At 38.9% G+C, this 17,030-nt stretch overlaps 2 protein-coding genes across 3 annotated transcripts; one reads left to right on the forward strand and one right to left on the reverse strand.

Annotated features, from left to right (window-relative positions):
- The first annotated feature begins 953 nt into the window (after positions 1-953).
- mmp25b (matrix metallopeptidase 25b) lies at positions 954-10,343 on the forward strand. The gene is made up of 11 exons (XM_023411236.2): positions 954-1,048; positions 1,163-1,254; positions 2,397-2,529; positions 2,672-2,810; positions 3,803-4,092; positions 4,309-4,488; positions 5,801-5,885; positions 6,162-6,244; positions 6,753-6,905; positions 7,304-7,597; positions 9,052-10,343. The coding sequence occupies exons 2-11, from the start codon at positions 1,171-1,173 to the stop codon at positions 9,306-9,308; spliced, it is 1,698 nt and encodes a 565-aa protein (XP_023267004.1). The 5' UTR covers positions 954-1,048; positions 1,163-1,170; the 3' UTR covers positions 9,309-10,343.
- Positions 10,344-11,425: 1,082 nt separating this feature from the next.
- LOC111658626 (carbonic anhydrase 4-like) lies at positions 11,426-14,654 on the reverse strand. 2 transcript variants are annotated; one of them, XM_023411202.2, is made up of 9 exons: positions 14,574-14,654; positions 14,135-14,210; positions 13,980-14,006; positions 13,709-13,879; positions 13,345-13,493; positions 13,137-13,232; positions 12,908-12,986; positions 12,638-12,801; positions 11,426-12,546 (listed from the first exon to the last, which is right to left on the reverse strand). In XM_023411202.2, the coding sequence occupies exons 2-9, from the start codon at positions 14,208-14,210 to the stop codon at positions 12,361-12,363; spliced, it is 948 nt and encodes a 315-aa protein (XP_023266970.1). In that variant the 5' UTR covers positions 14,574-14,654; the 3' UTR covers positions 11,426-12,360. The 2 variants fall into 2 exon arrangements, with proteins under 2 accessions (XP_023266970.1, XP_087031481.1); XM_087175355.1 differs by lacking the exon at positions 14,574-14,654 and adding an exon at positions 14,450-14,469.
- Positions 14,655-17,030: the final 2,376 nt, after the last annotated feature.

A 17,030-nucleotide genomic window follows, 5' to 3' on the forward strand; every position in this document is an offset into this window, starting at 1 on the left:
AAAACTAAATTGTATTTTTATGTTTTTTGTATTGATTTGAATTAATTCGAATTTCTTTTCAAATGTAATTTTAATATTTTTCATTTCAAATGACTCTTGTGATATTGGTAAAAGTCAACCATCAAACCCTCTTTTCCTTTTCTAAAGATTTGTTTGAAAATAAAGGTTCAGTTTTCTGAGTGTTTCAAATTTAAAATTGTAATATCATTTAATTTCATTATGGTCAGGCCCAACCTTCCTTAGGTTAACACTATGTCAACTATAACATTGCAAAATACTTTAGAGCAAGTCATTACAAACAGAGAGACAAGTGGGCAGCCTGTAACAGGTCTTGAAAGACATTTCACCTCTAGAGAGAAAGCCAGATCAAAGTCTACAGGTACAGGTGATGCATAGTTTTGTTCGTACCAGACTCAGAGAGCATGTCAGCCAAAATCCATTTCCTATCAACAAACTGAAGGGATTACTGTAAGAACCATTTAATTCTATAACATTTACAATAGATTAATACAAAGTTTTATCCATAATAATAGTCACCATTATGCTATAGCTACTAATGCTGATGTATAAAGCACTAGTAAATGATGTATTAACTAGACTAATAAAGACATTAGTTAAAGCCTATAAACCCACATTAAGCCCCGATTTATTTAGTTCAATATAATTTTGATTTTGGAAAATATCACAGTCGACCAGGCGGAGGAGAAACTTACTATTGCTGTCCTGTCTCATAGAAATCTCAACAGCTGTACAGAGGTAGAGAACAAGGACTGTTGATCGTGGTTGTAAAAACAGAACTAAAGTAGAGTTTGATGATGTGCACACATCTCTTTAATCCTCTTTTTCTCTGCACCTGCAGCAGCATGTCCCCATGCATCACGCCTTTTGTGATGTTTGATGACGTGGGGCGTAGTTTGTTGGTAAAGGAAAGACACTCTCTCACTGCTGTACAGTGAGAGAGTGAGGGCGGAGGCAGAGAGAGTTCATTGATCTATCAGCCCAGCCTAGTCCCAAGAGAGCAGACTGAAGCATCACAGCAGAAACAACGGTGAGCTTTGTATCGCTTCTCTTTGCATTTCAGGAAGCTGCTATTATAATTGAGGAACATCTGTTTCCTTGAAATGATAAGTATCGTTGTTATAATGGAGTGGTTTTCTTGCAGTGACCACAATGGAACTGGGTCTTCTGCTGTGGATGGTTTTGACCTTAACGGAAAGCACATCAGCAGAGGCCGAGCAGTACAGCAGAGCGGTGGTGAGTAGGAAGCAAATATTACAAAAGTTATATATAAATAAATATGTAAATAATGGCATATAAAGACAAAATTTACTTTTATGAGAAGTTTTAATTATGTGTCTGGCCGATTGAGAGTTTTCCTTTGATTTTGTATCGATTCTATAGGTGATAGTGTGATTGAGTATTATATTGAACTTTATTTACAAATTTTCTAGTATAAAAAATACAAAAACATACAATTGTCTCAGGTATGATGTGTGGCTCTTGCTGATCAGGATTTTCTTTTAAATTGTGAGCGAGTGAAGCAGTTTAGATATATTCATGTCATTTTATTCACAAACATGTTTTCTATCCAATTACATGTTGAGACAAATCACCTTGCCAACGTGCATGTGTGTTTTTGTATTATAAATGTGAACTTTTGTTGGCCCGCCTTTACACCAGGCATTCACACACTTTTCTTATATGAGAGGGGTGTCATACGGAGGGAATGACAGATGGCAGAGAGGGTGGCGGGTGCACATAAGGCACTGTCCAGATGTCCCATGAGGTTCATAAAAAAAAGATAAGACGTCATATCTGTTTGTGGATTTAGATGGTTTTTACTGACTCTTTTCATTTTAAAAAGTGGATAAACAATAGAACAATTAAATTTGGCTTTGTGGGAGTAAAAAAGCAACTTCAGGGACATTTTCTGAAATCTTTTGCATCGTAAAACCACTGTTGGTGGAGCCAACACCTTTTCTTTTCCTGTTGAGAGTGGAGGTTTCAAAGGGACTTTTAAGAAACTGTTATTGCAGCAATGATGCATAACAGGAAAAGTGTACAACAGATGTGTTCCTCTATTCTCTATTCAGTTATAACAGCTTCATGCGGTATGCAAACTGTAAATGGTACAGAGCCTTTACCCCATCAAGCAACTCACTCAAGGGTAGGATCATTTAATATTAATGATAAAAAAGGCTGACACTGCCCCATGAGGGACGTGCTGCATGGGTCAGACTGTAAACTGATGATCTGGAGTCATAACTGGATCTTTAAGTTGACTCATCTAAGAGATGGATTTCAGCAATATTGTTGGTGGAGTTTGTTAATGGTGCTGAGATGTAATTCACCACCAAAGGAAATAAATGTGTTTTTGTTTCTTCTGTTCTGTCCAGGATTGGTTGAACAGATATGGCTACCTTCCTCCTCCTGACCCGCGCACAAGTAAACTGCAGACCAAGGATGGGATTGAGAAAGCTATTCGTGTCATGCAGAGATTTGGAGGGATCCAGGAAACTGGAATTCTTGGTGACGCCGTCTTAACTTCTGCCATGATAAGATATTATGTGTATATTACATTTCACATCTCTGGGGTCACATGAGGACTCAAAACTTCCTGTAATCTGCTCTTTAGTTTCAACATCCAACATGTGATCAACCTCTCTTCCAGACAGCAAAACTATCCAACTCATGTCTACACCACGATGCTCTCTCCCTGATATTGTTGGCAGTGAAGACATGCTGAAAAAGAGGAGGAAAAGATATGCCCTGTCAGGCCTTAAGTGGCATAAGACAGACCTCACATGGAGGTGTGTTTCCTGTCATGTTACACTGTGACTTTATCACTTCCCTGTATGAATGACTGTGCTTTGTATATTATCCAAAAATGCTTCAGGCGTCTCTCACATCAAGGTTACAGCCATCATTCTTAGTGTCAATCAGGGAATTATTACCTTTCAATATACCAGGATCCATCTTTGGAACGCTTAGGATAAGGCAAGGCGGGTTTATTTGTATAGTACCTTTCAACGAGAAGGCAAAAAGGCATCAAACATCTGTAGGTCTCATTCTGTTGGAACCATGAATGTCTGTACCAAATTTCATGGCAACCCAGACCAACATTGCCATCCAGTGCCTAACAAAACATTCCACAAAGGGTAAAATGTCCATAAAACCCCAATCAAGAGGCTTAATCTTCCATCTGATAAAGTAATGTGATAATCTGGTACTGATGTGCTCATGCATAGGGGATTTCACAGGTCTATTTCTATTTTTTTCTGTCTTAAAAAAGACTTTGCATCCTGTATGTCAAACACCCCTGGCCACTGACAAGAATGTGGGTTGCATGCAAAGTTTTTCTAGTGCTGTCATCCGCTTTCACCAGCTCTTTAGCGTTGTCTCCTGTCACCATTCTGTTGCAGATGTAAATGAAAGCAACGTAAAAAGGCAATATAAAAAGACGCATTTAAATAGGATTTATTTGACTTCCTACCACAGATAAGGTCATCTGTGGCACTCAGCCCCAAACCCATTTGTTCCCTCTGAAGACATAGACAAGACGACTTGTTTCATTGATGGTTTTGGTCTTTTGATTGGATTTATTGACTCTAAGAGAAAAACAGATTATCACCAGATTATAATGAATTTGTGATCATGTGGCAAGTGTTTGGTGATAAACAAAACACTAAGAGGGTAACAAGGGGTAAAAAACCAAAAACCTCACAGACATTGAACAGATTTTGAGAATTACTTAAAACAGAGAAGTCTACAACTTTGTTTTAATACATAATCTTGTCTGTAGTGTCCACACTTACCCAACGCCCTCCCTCTCCCCCGGCCTGCCTAACCATTTGGTGGAGAGCATCCTGACTCACGCCTTCAAAGCCTGGAGTGACGCGGCCCCCTTGAGATTCCATCGGCTGCTGAATGCGGCTGGGGGGGACATCAGAGTGTCTTTTTCCCGTTTGCTGCATGACGACGGCTACCCTTTTGACGGAAAGGGTGGCACCCTGGCCCACGCCTTCTTCCCTGGCAGGGATGAAGTGGCGGGTGACACACACTTTGATGATGATGAGATCTGGAGCTACAGAGGTATTTACTGATTGAAACCATGATGGACAGATGATGGCTAGACGACCTGTCCTACCTTAGACATATAGTGTAATGAAAGAGTGATCAGTCATAATCAATAAAGAGTTCTTGGTGAATAAAAACGAAAAGAAGACATCCGCATATTCAGTGACATCATACCCCCAACTTATGATTGTTTACATGATCCAATAACACTTTTGCTTCACACGTCCACAGGTGACAGCAGCAGCACAGACTTGTTCACAGTCGCAGTGCATGAGTTTGGTCATGCGCTAGGCCTTTCCCATTCCTCCACCGATCCATCCATCATGAGTCCGTACTACCAGGGCCCTGTGGAAGACATCGTCAACTTCCAGCTGGCCCTGGACGACAAACTGGCAATCCAGCAGCTTTACGGTCAGTTACCGGCCTGAATCAGAGTAAATCTCTGATTTATGTTTATTTGTTATATTCATGTTATGTTTATTACATACCACCTACAGAAGTTGTTGATATGGCATGTGTTTGTCTGATAAGAAATCATCTGAGGAAACAAACTCCTGTGTGGGGCTTAGAATGGCTTGCTATTGTCGACAGTTTTAATTAGACTATTGTTTTAATTTGGCTAATCAAAGTATTGACATGGAATCGAATCCACAGGGAACATGTGAAAAGAGGTATGAAGTAAAAGTAAACCTGAAAGGTCATAAAATGTGGGGAAGTCTACAGCTAGCAGCTCTTTAAGGCTGTTTGTTGGCCAAGCAGTGATTTGAGCTAAGTGCCAAAGGTCATCAAGCTCACATGCTCACAGTGACAATAGTAAGATGGTCATGTTTAGCAGGCATGATATTTACCATTTTCACCACCTTTGTTTGGCAGAAACTAAAAGACTGGACAATTAAAATTTTGACCTGGGACTAGGAAAAAAAAGGGATGACCTAAGTCACAATTTACACTCTAGGGACCTTGAATATTACTAGCAAGTCTTTCTAGGGTTGTCAAGATATTTCTCTGAAAACAAAAGATGTCAACCTCAGGGTGGCGCCAGACAACTTTGGGATCACCAGTCAGTAGGTTTCATTCTGTTGGAACCATGAATGTCTGCACCACATTGCATCCATCCAGGTGTTAAGACATTTGAGTCTTGACCAAAGTGGTAGACCGACTGTCAGACTAAACAACATTGCCACCAGCATGGCTAAATGTCTCTTTCCGCTTTTCGTCCAGCCCACAGTTAGGTAAAAGACTGTGACTGTCGATGTGAACATAACCACTGGTGGTTTGTAGTAGGTTATGGCCTTGTAATTTGGAGAAGTGGCCCTGCACTAGTAGAAAATCCCTCTAATGGTTATATATTGTTTATAGGATAATAGGTTATATTTTATATTTGTAAGATAAAATTTCATAAACTTCCCTAATGTTTCTTTCCAATATCCATTGCAAGTGCATTACTTTATAGCCTCATAAAGCATTACACAAAGGATAAAATGTCCATAAAACCCCAATCAAGAGGCCAAAACTGTGATAAAGTAATCTATTCATTAGTGTGTAAAGTTGCACTAGTTTCACAGAACTATTTCCTTCCATGTCTCAAAAAAAAAAGTGTTTGCATTCTGCATGTCAAACCCCCCTGGCGTTTGAGATGAATGTGGGTTGCTTGGTTTTTCTAGTGCTGTCATCTTCTTTCATCACCTCTTCAGCATTGTCTGCTGTCACCATTCTGCCGTAGGTGTGAGGGACGGCGGGCCATCAGGTGGTGTTGATCCGGACCTCCCACGCCTGCCCACTCCGCCACTTCCAAGACCAACACAGCTGTGAGTGCAGCCAAAATGCTACTGCACATCCATATAGACAATAAGCACTCTTTCATGTATTTGCTTTAACAAACTATGAATATCCTATCCATGCACTCAGTTTACTCATTGAAGATGAGTAATTTAAGACTGGTGATGCAGATAAAAGCCTTCTGATTGATCCATGCTGCGAGTGTTTGCTCTGTTGCACCCTCTACTGAGTTTTTAGCAAACTACATCCTTGAAAATACATTTTGACTTCACAATTTGAGTTTTATCATTTATTTTTCCATCCAGTCCTGGCCCGTCGATCCACGAGCGCTGTCAGGGAGGCTTTGATGCAGTGGCAAATATCAGGGGAGAAGTCTTCTTTTTTAAAGGTAAGTAGAAACCATGAGGGAGACACTCAAGTGATATTTCACAAAATAGTTTTTGAAAATCTCAAAAATCATTAATTGCCCAAATTCATGAGTGTATATTTGGGCATGGGCTGTTGGGACATGTCGCTAACAATGTGCTAAATTGTCCTTGACAATATTCTTACCCCTCCCCAATGAGCTCGCCATTTTAAGTGAGTTGAGTGTTTTCTGCTAAATTGTGGTATTTATGATAAAGAGTTTTCATACATATATTTTCTTGAAAATCTATCATGTCAAGATTTTTTATCAACTTAAAAAAAAAAGTAAAATATCTGTTTAAAATCTGAAAAAAAAAATTAAAACCTACGCCCTTGCTTACATTGTTCATGTAACAAAAACATATTCAGAATTGTCAGGTGATTTAGTTTTATACACAGACTTGCTGATCCTATTTATCATTTATACCGTGTTTGAAGATACAGTGACACATTGGTCCTGTTGGTGTCATGTTCCCTCTTTTTTTGGAAAGGTGCACAATTCTGGAGAACTAAGCGAGACGGGTCTTTAGTGTCCCTCCATCCGGCTCAGATCAAAAACTTCTGGATTGGGCTCCCGCCAGGAACGAACAAGATCGACGCTGTGTATGAGAGGAAAAGCGACAGCAGTATCATCTTCTTCATTGGTGAGAAACCAAAATCCTACGGTTACGTGTCTCTGGTGAATCAGAGAAGAAGGTGGGAACATACTTCATTCTTCTCATGTCTTCCTTTGATGTTATTTTGAAGTAAGTGGTTTTGAGCATCAACAAGAGCTTAAATAAACTAATAACAGCATCAGCATGAATCTTAAACAGAATAAATACTTATAAAGGCAGTAAATCCAGTAACTACCAGAGACAGGTTACATTTGTTTTGTTTCTGTTTGTATCTGTTTCCATATTGTAGCTTGAAACAGATGTGTATCTCCATATGTTTCCTTTTGCCTCTCTCACACTGCAAAAATGACAAACTTCAATTTGACTCTAATTTGCACATGCAAATTCTGTGGTGCTCCCTCTCACACTTTCCTCCATCTATCCAGGATCTCAGTACTGGGTCTTCATGGACACGGTAGCCATGAGCGGTTACCCTCGGCCCCTCTCTGATTGGGGGATGAGGACAGACGGCAATGCGTTCGTGGACCGGGTGGATGCAGCCTTCATCTGGGCTCATAACGGCAAGACCTACCTGTTCAGCGGAGGGAAGTTCTGGAGGTTTGACGAGAGCCGTAAAGGTGAACAGGTGATCAGGGAGCCAGAGTTAGGCTATCCACGGGACAACAGCCTCTGGGTAGGAGTGCCCTCTCACATGGATGACATCATCAGCTGGGGAGAAGGTAACATTGTGTTTAGAGATATAAATGTAAGAAATTTATCACACCAGTGCAAGACAAACAAACAAAACCATAGAGAAGGTAATTCTTGGGTGGTGACATTTTTCAAGAAGTATGTACAAGCATGAAGGTATGAGGTGTTTCCAACGTGACTAAAAGATCTGATCAAAGTCATGATAACAGGTAATAAACATCATTAATCAACTGTCTGACTTCAGTGACAGCCAACCATACGGTCAGATACAGAAACCAGACTGAAACTAAGATTTGAGACTGTGACTGTTGTTGTGAACTGGCTCAAAGTTCAGACAAAAGGAGAAAGAGCACACATGCTTAAATCAAAACGACACAATTCATCAAAGTAACTCATTTACGTAACGGAACCAAAATAGGACGTCAGATCAGTGAAATCAGTTGTGTATGGTACCGCATGGATGAAAAAAGTAACCAAACAGGCCAGGCAGAGCAAACAGGAGTGGCACAGTACTTAAAATACAGTGCAGGATTATGCACAGGAATGTATCACATCAAAGTAATCTACAACTCGATAAATGTTGGCTTTAAATTTAATTTTATAATATTTGGTTCCATTTTGTGCAGCACTGGAAGAAGTATTCAGATAGGCTACTTAAATTAAAGCAACCCAGTAGCACTTTTGAACAAGTGGTAGCAAAAATACACAGAAAGCATGAGTCACATCCTTTTGCTAGTTTCATGCTATTCCTGTCACAACTGATGCACGAACGGTAGCGAAACACAAGGCAAAGACGCAAATGCCGAACTTATTCCGTTCAATTATTTACTATAAGACACAAATGAACAAATGCTTACAATGTGGTGAGGCAAGCAAGAGTCCAAAAACCAGGGGGGGTTAGTCCAACCAGACGAACAAGTCCAGTAAGTAGTGGCCAAAAAAAACAGAAATTGAGAAAACAGGCAAAAAGAGTCAACACACAGGTATGACAGGGTGAACACGAGGAACCAGATCATGAAGCAAGGTGTAGGCGGCTAAACACAGACCTCTGCTAGCTGAAAGCGGGGAAACACAAGGCTACAATTACACTGGACACTATTTAACTAATGAGACACAGCTGGCAAAGAAAAAATTGCGGGAAAAACTGTTTTCTTGTAAACAAACAAAAGCTTTTTCTTTCTTTTTTTTCATTCAGTGCGCGCTAACAGACGTGTTAGCATTTACACATGTTTTACCTGCAGTCTTCTTCACTGCCTTTGTTGGTGTATTGCCCCCTTTCTTTGTTAGTTACCACCACCTGCAGATCAGTGAAGCCGAGTGTTTGGAGGTGGATTATTATTATTGATGCATTAACATGTACGCAGCATTTTCATGTCGTAGCTGAAAGGGCTTGGTTTATAATTGGCTAATGTTTTATTCATTGTGTGATGAAAAACCAAAAAAATGAATAATGAGTGAGACTAACACTGCTGCTCCTCCGCAGGAGATGCTCACTTCTTCAAGGACAACCTCTACTGGGTTTTAAAGAGCGGAGGACTGAACCAAGATGTCGTCACTCCTAAATCCATCGCTGTAGACTGGCTCAGATGTCCAGCTCCACCTTCAACCACCACCACAGCCAATCCTCGTTTCCCAAAGCAGTGCCACTGTGATTTAAGTCGATCATCTTCGTCTCTAAGAAGCAGCTGGATCCTCCTGATCTCCGTTTTATCTGTAATTAATGAGTTTATTAGAAAATAGAAACCTGAGTTTGGAATTTGTTTGATGCGTTTGTTGAGAGAGGCTACAGGCCGGTTTTGTACCACTCCTCATTACACTGGAGGGTAACAGGCTCTTTACATTATCATATACTCACAGCACATAAAAACCCACAAGATGGTTTCAAATTACATTCTAGCATCATAAAAGGCCTATGTTAAAAACCTGCCTTATACTTTAACACCAGGCCTATGTCAGCATAAACACTTGCCTTATTAAAACATATTGCTGATCTGTAAAAAAAAAAATTAAAAATAAAAATAGTCAATTTAGGTACTCCCTCCATCCTGCTATAGAATATCACCTCCTTTTTCTATACTAAAGTATTGGATTACATGGCGCCTGTATAGGAGAACGCATGGAAATTCAACACTGCAATCCAGCATAATGAGGTCTTACACAACAACCTTATGTTTGGACAGTTAACAGGCGACACACTTAAGCGCAATAGTCGGGTTCTTTATAGGAGCTCCTCTTTCAAATAATGCAGAGTACATCTGTGGGTGTGCCTACATATAAACAGTGAAATGCTTTGGTAAGTTAAACTTGTAGACAGTGCATTGTGAAAAGGTGAGCTTGAGCTGTGGTTTGTCTTTGTCCCATTTCATATATTTTGATTGATACTGGATTTTAAAGATGTTATTGTTATGTGTAAATAATTTTCACTGGAAACAAGGATCATTACCGACATGGTACATGAGAACAATCAAGCAAATTAATGAAATTTGCACCTTATTTTTTCTTTTTTTGTTCTCTTAGACTTTATTTGACGATTGAATTTTCTTAGGGCTGTGTTTTTACAATACAGGATAATAATGCTGATCTGTGACTGTGGTGCTAAGACCTGGAGATGTCAGGTTAGGCCAGATGTAGTTAATATAAAGTCATGTATGTACAGTATATCATAATGTAGCTGCAGGCCTGTATGCAAGAAATCAACAAATGGAACATGGTTACAATTTTTAAGTGATTGATTTATTAGAAAATATCATTAAAATGTCATAATTCTTAATATAAGTTTGCTTTTTTTGTGTTGTATCTGTTCCCCTGACTACACTTCATGAATTTATTACAAAAAAAATTAGAATAATATCTCTTGATCTCACCACCCTCAGCCTGTAGCTGCATTTTTGCTATGTTCTTATCTCATGGTGCACATTCATGACTCACATATGATACATCTTTACAATCTTTACATGCTGGTCATTCTCCAGTGACAGTCCCGTATTTGTCAACTTTTGAGCACTGATTTCTATCTTTTATAGGATACCTCGCCTTCTGGGCCATGACATACATACTGTTACTGCTGGTCATCACTATAGAGGAGGAAGAGCACAATGAAGAATGTCTCATTGTCGTTTAGCCTGAGGAACTAGTATCTATCGTTTCTCGGGCTAGGTTCACATTTTTGTTCTGACTTACCTAAGATGGCTCGATATGAGAATGATCAGCTTGGATTTTACAGTGAACAACTGTGGTAACTCTGAATCTGAAAGTAAAGTCATGTGGAAAAGGCCTTTTTTTTATATGATTGTCTCTTGTCGTAGTTAATGTTACTTTGATTCTAACCTTACACTGACATGAAAAATTGTGCAAGCTTACTTCAAAGGCCTTCATCCTTTCTTTTTAACTTTTATTTTTTAGTATTATATTTAGTACTAGTATTTCATTAATAATCTGTCCAGGAACCATTGAATCTTTTGTTCAAAGCGTATTCAAGCTATTCCAGGAAGGTGTTTGCACAGGATTATTTATTGTTCCTTAAGTGGGAAAATGTTTAGGTAAGCTGTAAATGGTACACGTCATTTGATAAGGTTAAAAGCATAATTTGGAACAACTGTATCCCATCCAGTTACTTTGACTTAAAGGGTGATCTTTTAAATGAAAACACACCCACTTTGACAAATATAGCAGGCTTTTATGTAAACTAATACTCTGTGAACTATAATGTAAGCCTTCAAAAGCCATGACTCTATTGTCTGGTCCAAGCACAGCCCAAGTTCAACAATAGGGATTAAATTTCACACCATGACAATGCCATTAAAGAAACAAAACTAAATAAAGAAAAAACAGAAAGTAAAACTAAGAATGCTGAAAAGTGACTGACATCAGATCATTTTTAATTTAGAAATATTTAATAAGAGGTCAGTTTTGTTACATGTGCAAGTAGTTCAACACAGGTTTAAAAGGTAGTGTATGCAATAGTGATAAATAATGGTGTTCATTGTACTGTAACCTCAGTCCTTCATTACACCAACTGAAAGAGGCAGCATGGGTTTCAATTGGAGTGTTCATTTTGGCAATTTGGCTACATTTCATCTGCCGACGGCAAAAATCAAAAACACAAAAATGAACAAAGATAAAACTACCATATTCTGCAACAACTATTGGTATAGACTGATTTTAAACTCTCAATGTATAAGGCAGATTTAAAATGCAACTAAATAACGACACACTCCAATTTCATTAATTAATTCGATCACTTCTAAACAACCATTACAACAGCTACTCAGTAAACTTAGTGCAAGTATATCCCTTTGTCGGGCACCTGAATATAGCTCTGGCAGCAGACATGAGTTGTGCCGCAATAGATCGTGTTACACAACAAAAGTCTAAATTTTCGTGCAGACCATGTTTAACAGAAGTTGTGTTTGCATGATGTGCAGCACATACAGATTCAAAATTTAAGGATGAACAGTTCTTTACCAAACATCATTACTATGAAAACTACAGTATGTGATGGAGAACCACATTACAGCAGATGCAGCCATCCTTACATTTAATGTTCTTTTAACTATTTCATGATACCATTGTTAATATATTGCACTACAGTCAAGTGGTTGCAGTGTTAAGGCTCAGATTCGCTTGATGTGAAAAGACTGATCATATTACATTGACAGCACTTAGAATAAGTAGTTCAGTGCATACTTTTATGTATTAACTATTCAGACAAAATCATATGAGGAAGGGGAACAGGATCTCCAACACAATAACTTGTTGAGACATGACAAAAAACTTCATCTCTTTTTTGGCACTAATGTCTCCCTAGAACATAGCTCATGGCCATCAGCCCCAGAGAGTAGCAGGTTCTGGAGGCAGAGCTGGTGGCGCGCTCAGTCTGCGTTGTGACTGGCTGCGCTGGCTGGATGTTTCTGAAGACATTGACCATAAGAGGCGACGAGCTGTTGCTGACGTGTACCGTTGTGCTGAAGAGGTCAATCTGGGGACAAGATATTGAGACAGCTGTGTGAAGCATTTCTGATGGCCATTGTACTTAAAAATGGCACACGAGAAAAAAAAAAAAAACTCACCAAATCTTTGCTGACTTTGATTGACTCCTTGAAGACAGTCCAAACCACTGCCTCATTGCAAGCGGGTGTGGTCAAGGAGCCACGGTAACGGTAATAACTGGTGCGATCCACCCCAGCCAGGAGATCATCCAGTGAAATCCCAGGTGCCATTGAAACAGACTCACCTGAGGACAGACACACGATCTCTGAAGGGGCTGCAGCTGACACATCAATTCATTACAGACCAGTGGATCAGGTTTTCCACATGAAAGTAATAAAACATCTCCTTACCGCCGTTTGTGATGTTGGACAGATAGGAGGTCAAAGTTTTCCAGCTTGCGGGTTGGCCAGTTTCATTTCCTGACATTACCTGAAAAAGTATTGTTTAATTATTATTATCATGATCCTCGTTTTGTTTTTTTAAGCTGAGTGGAGGGATGGCATAAATAAAGAGTGGAGTGAAAAAAAAACAAAACAAAACAAAAAACAAAAAAAAAAAAAAATGAATTCATCCTCTAACCTCAATGAAGAAACCGAGAGCAGCAAGTCCATCTGAGTCAGCAATAGCCTGAGTTGTGTTTCCATTATAGGATGACTTGCTGTTTACAATGTGCAACTGCAGGAGTGAAGTAGAGAAAGAAGAAGAAAAAAGATTGTACTATGAATGTATTGCTGCATCTAATTTATAGCTTAGCATGAAGAAAACTGCATATAGTTTACAGGCCTACCTCCATGGGGTAACGCTTGCCATCCACAGTGTGCTCAGAGCCAGGGACAGAGGCACCATTACCCCAGTGCAAGTGGAACTGCAGGCTGTCATAGGCCTCAGGCAGATCTCCTCCTGAAACCCTAATACCACTTGCAAGGGCGACTTTGACTGGGGGGGTGGGCAAAAACAGGATGGACAAGAAAGATCAAAAACTGTCGAAAAACTGGAAAAATTTGTTCAACTGGCCAAGTGTTGTGACCAGTGTTGTAGAGAAACAATGTGAAGAAGCACAGATTTCGAAAAACACATACCTCTCACGTAACCAAACACAAGACACAGAATCTGGCACCATATTAGAGGGTTTATGTCCCCCCACCGCTCACCTGTCTTGCCGGTGTTCTCCATCTTTATGAGCGCGGAGGTGCTGCTGTAGTTGACGAAGGTGAATGCAGTCAGGTTGGAGTTAGCTGTGGCAGATGCTGAGACGATGTTAATGGGCGACTGTCGGGTGCCATTGCAATATTTAGGAGCAATGATCGGCCAGGTGGTGTCATCTATAAATAGAAACAAGACGATGAGAAACTGAAGAGGAGCAAGCAGATAAGATGTTAAGATGATGCTGTGGCCATTTAGAGATAAAAGGTGATTACTCACTGCAGGTTGGCAGATGATAACACCAGGCTGGAGGGAAAAGAACATATAGTTATCACTTATTCATGACATACAGTCTCCATAGAGACGCAGTGTTCAACCAAGAAGCCATTAAAAATCCAAGATGGAAAAAAAAGAAACACAGTTCAAATACCCACCAATTGCGTCTGAGGCACAACGGACGCTTGGCACGAGGGCGCACACAGCAAGCACAGCTACTACAAGACACTTCATCTAAAAATAGAATTCAAAAAGTCAATCACCATTTTTTTTTCTTTAATTAAAATAAAAGACCATCCATATTAAATCCTCGGTAAGAAAATAAATCAGTCATTGAAATAGATCTGAATAAATTAACTGTCTAGCGGAAATCAAACAAAAACAAAGAAAAAAAAGCTACGAATTTGTCATTTACGCACAATTTTAAACATTAACTTAAAAAACAAAAATAAATAAATAAAATAATCACAAACCAATGCAAAATGTTTAAATGCTATAGTCTAAAAAGAAAAAGACAATAAAAAATCAGTTTCAGACAATCAGGGGAATAATCTGTTGCAGCTGAATCCAGTTAACCTGAGCACCAAAGTGTCTTACCTTCGACGCACTTGTACCTCCTCTTGGTTTTCTAACACCTGTGGAGCCTCACCCTCCCTCTTTTTATTCCCTCAGCCCACCCAGCAGCTCGCCTCAAAACACTCCTCCCTAACAAGAGTCTCTGGTGAACATAGGAATTTCTTTCTTTGTTTGGTCATACGGAAGTTTTCAAAAAGATTTACACTCCCTTTTAGCAGTGTTAATATTTCCATCATCAGAAAAATGCAAAAAAAAGAAAAAAAAGAAAAACCCAGGCACCAGTCAGAAACTGATATATATGATTTTTAGGTACAAAAACAACTGAGGTTTAGAGATAGATCATGATTTGGTTTAAGATAATGACTTGGTTAAGGTGAAACATCATTTGAGTTAAAACTATAAAATAAGGTTAGGGGATGACACTGAATATAGGTAGGGAATTGGAAACTAACAGTGATCTCTTTTGCAGACTTTCTCACAATATAATAATGTCACACTATTTAGTTCCTGAGAAGTTCCTCGAGTTATTTATATCTCATTTGTTTGAGTCAGATGTTTTCAGTCAAACAAGGAAGCGCTGATTATGGAAAATAGTTTTGCAAATTCAACTTAAATGTTGTGAATCTTTTTTTTTTATTACTAAATGCCATGTGTGCACTTTAACTACAGGTATACTCAGCTATACAGTGAAGGAGACCCATCACCCGCCCATACTGTGACAGGGGTACAGATGCCTTATCCTGTGGAAAACTATGTTTGGGTGACATGAGAATTCTTTAAACTGCAAAGACAGAGATTGACATCACCAAGCAAAGGTGCAAAAGATGCAACGTCCTAAAATCACAAGATGTCAGGAATGAGGCTGGGCTGGACATATAAAATGTAAGCATGCGAGAAAGAAAAACTTTGATGCCGTCAGGATTCTTTTTCTTTTTCAAAACCAGTTTCATTTGAATGGCTAAGTGACTTTCCTTAAAAAGTTCAGTGATTGTACAGTTCAGTTATGCCAGTCTCACCCACTGGTGTTTTTGTGAAGGCTCACAGTGACAATTCTGTTTAAGATTTTTTTTTTTTTAAGTATTATTGGTGTATTTCCTAGAAAACTACCAGTCCAGTACTCATATTTTACTGGAAGTTTGGCCTCTTGTAGTAGGTCTATTTACAAACACACATGACCTTCAGTTTAAAGCTCAGCTATTCCTCTGATGATTTGAGAAAAAAATGAAGAGATGAAAGTGTCACAATACAGCATCAGGGTCACAAAATGTCAAATTACCAGTACAGCATTAATCATAGTTTCATTCATGGAGACAGCATCAGTAAATACAGGCGATGAAAGATTAGCACAAACAACAACGTGAAAATAAGCTGCTGTCCGTGAATTTCTTATTACTTTTGATATGTAATAATGATTATTACATTATCATATTATGGATTATTATTATGATGTCAAATAACATAATTATTATTTGCGATACACTACATGTAAGTTACAATATTTAGAGGGGTGTGATTCTCTTTTCTCTTCTAACAGGCTCAAGGTGTTGCAGTGACGCGAGTCATCAGACTCTGTGTAACTGCCAATAATTCAACAGTAAATTACTGTAATAACTGGGATGCAAACATGCAATCATTACCCAATTCACAACACCCAAAGACTTTTCTGTCATGCTGGGTGTGTCCCATTTCTGAATGTCACTCTCACATACCATACTATAATTACATATGATAATGCATCACTTCCCTGTTAGTCCGTTGTCCTTATTGAGTTTAGAACCTGATCAAATGATAAAAACAGTTTTCAGTGAAATATGTGGTATCGAAGTTATAGCAAGAGATGTTATAGGCTCTATGTTTTAATGTTTAAGTGATACAAGGCTTTTTTCTTTCCACCCCCGATTTTCCCGCATTCTCATGTAAGTAGTACAGAAAATGTTAGAGAGGTATTTTAAGGATGCTTTCTGAAGCATGTGGAACTGCAGCCTGACTGATTTCTATGAATTTATATTCTGTCCTGTGTAGACTTCAGTGTGTTTGCTCATGGTTTGTTCCTGATTTAGGGGATTTGTTAATAAGAGCCTTTTCAGACGCAGTGATGGGAGTGTTTTTATGAACTCTTATAAAGTTTTGATTTCATATATACAGTATATTTTTTTAATACACATCTGACTGTTGCGGCAGCATTACATGTCTCCGAGTTTCAGATTAAACTTTATACCACTGTTTATATATATGTACACATAGCCTTTGTCATGTAGGCATTTCCTTTTGGACAGATTGAGTATTACTCATCCATTTCAATAGATTAAATGTCATGAGGCCTCATGTCCCTAAAAGAACAGCTCACATTGTTAGATCAAGCTGATGCACATGACATGTTACCTGCTCCAGGAAGTATTTTGAACTCTTGTTTATATAACTGGGCACAGGGGTATCAGTAAAATCAAACACAATGCAACTAGCGTAAAACAACTTCAG

This window comes from Seriola lalandi, unplaced genomic scaffold (assembly GCF_002814215.2).
Source record: "Seriola lalandi dorsalis isolate HSWRI2012SDOR001 ecotype SW California unplaced genomic scaffold, Sedor1 jcf7180002054464, whole genome shotgun sequence".
In the NCBI taxonomy this organism is placed as follows: Eukaryota; Metazoa; Chordata; class Actinopteri; order Carangiformes; family Carangidae; genus Seriola; species Seriola lalandi.

Coding starts and splice junctions, on each gene's coding strand:
- LOC111658626 (XM_023411202.2), bottom strand. CDS start 14,210: ATGAAGTGTCTTGTAGTAGCTGTGCTTGCTGTGTGCGCCCTCGTGCCA. Junction 13,233..13,344: donor GCAAGCGTTACCCCATGGAG/GTAGGCCTGTAA, acceptor TCACTCCTGCAG/TTGCACATTGTAAACAGCAA. Junction 12,547..12,637: donor TCAAAGTCAGCAAAGATTTG/GTGAGTTTTTTT, acceptor TCTTGTCCCCAG/ATTGACCTCTTCAGCACAAC.
- mmp25b (XM_023411236.2), top strand. CDS start 1,171: ATGGAACTGGGTCTTCTGCTGTGGATGGTTTTGACCTTAACGGAAAGC. Junction 2,530..2,671: donor CCAGGAAACTGGAATTCTTG/GTGACGCCGTCT, acceptor CCTCTCTTCCAG/ACAGCAAAACTATCCAACTC. Junction 7,598..9,051: donor CATCATCAGCTGGGGAGAAG/GTAACATTGTGT, acceptor GCTCCTCCGCAG/GAGATGCTCACTTCTTCAAG.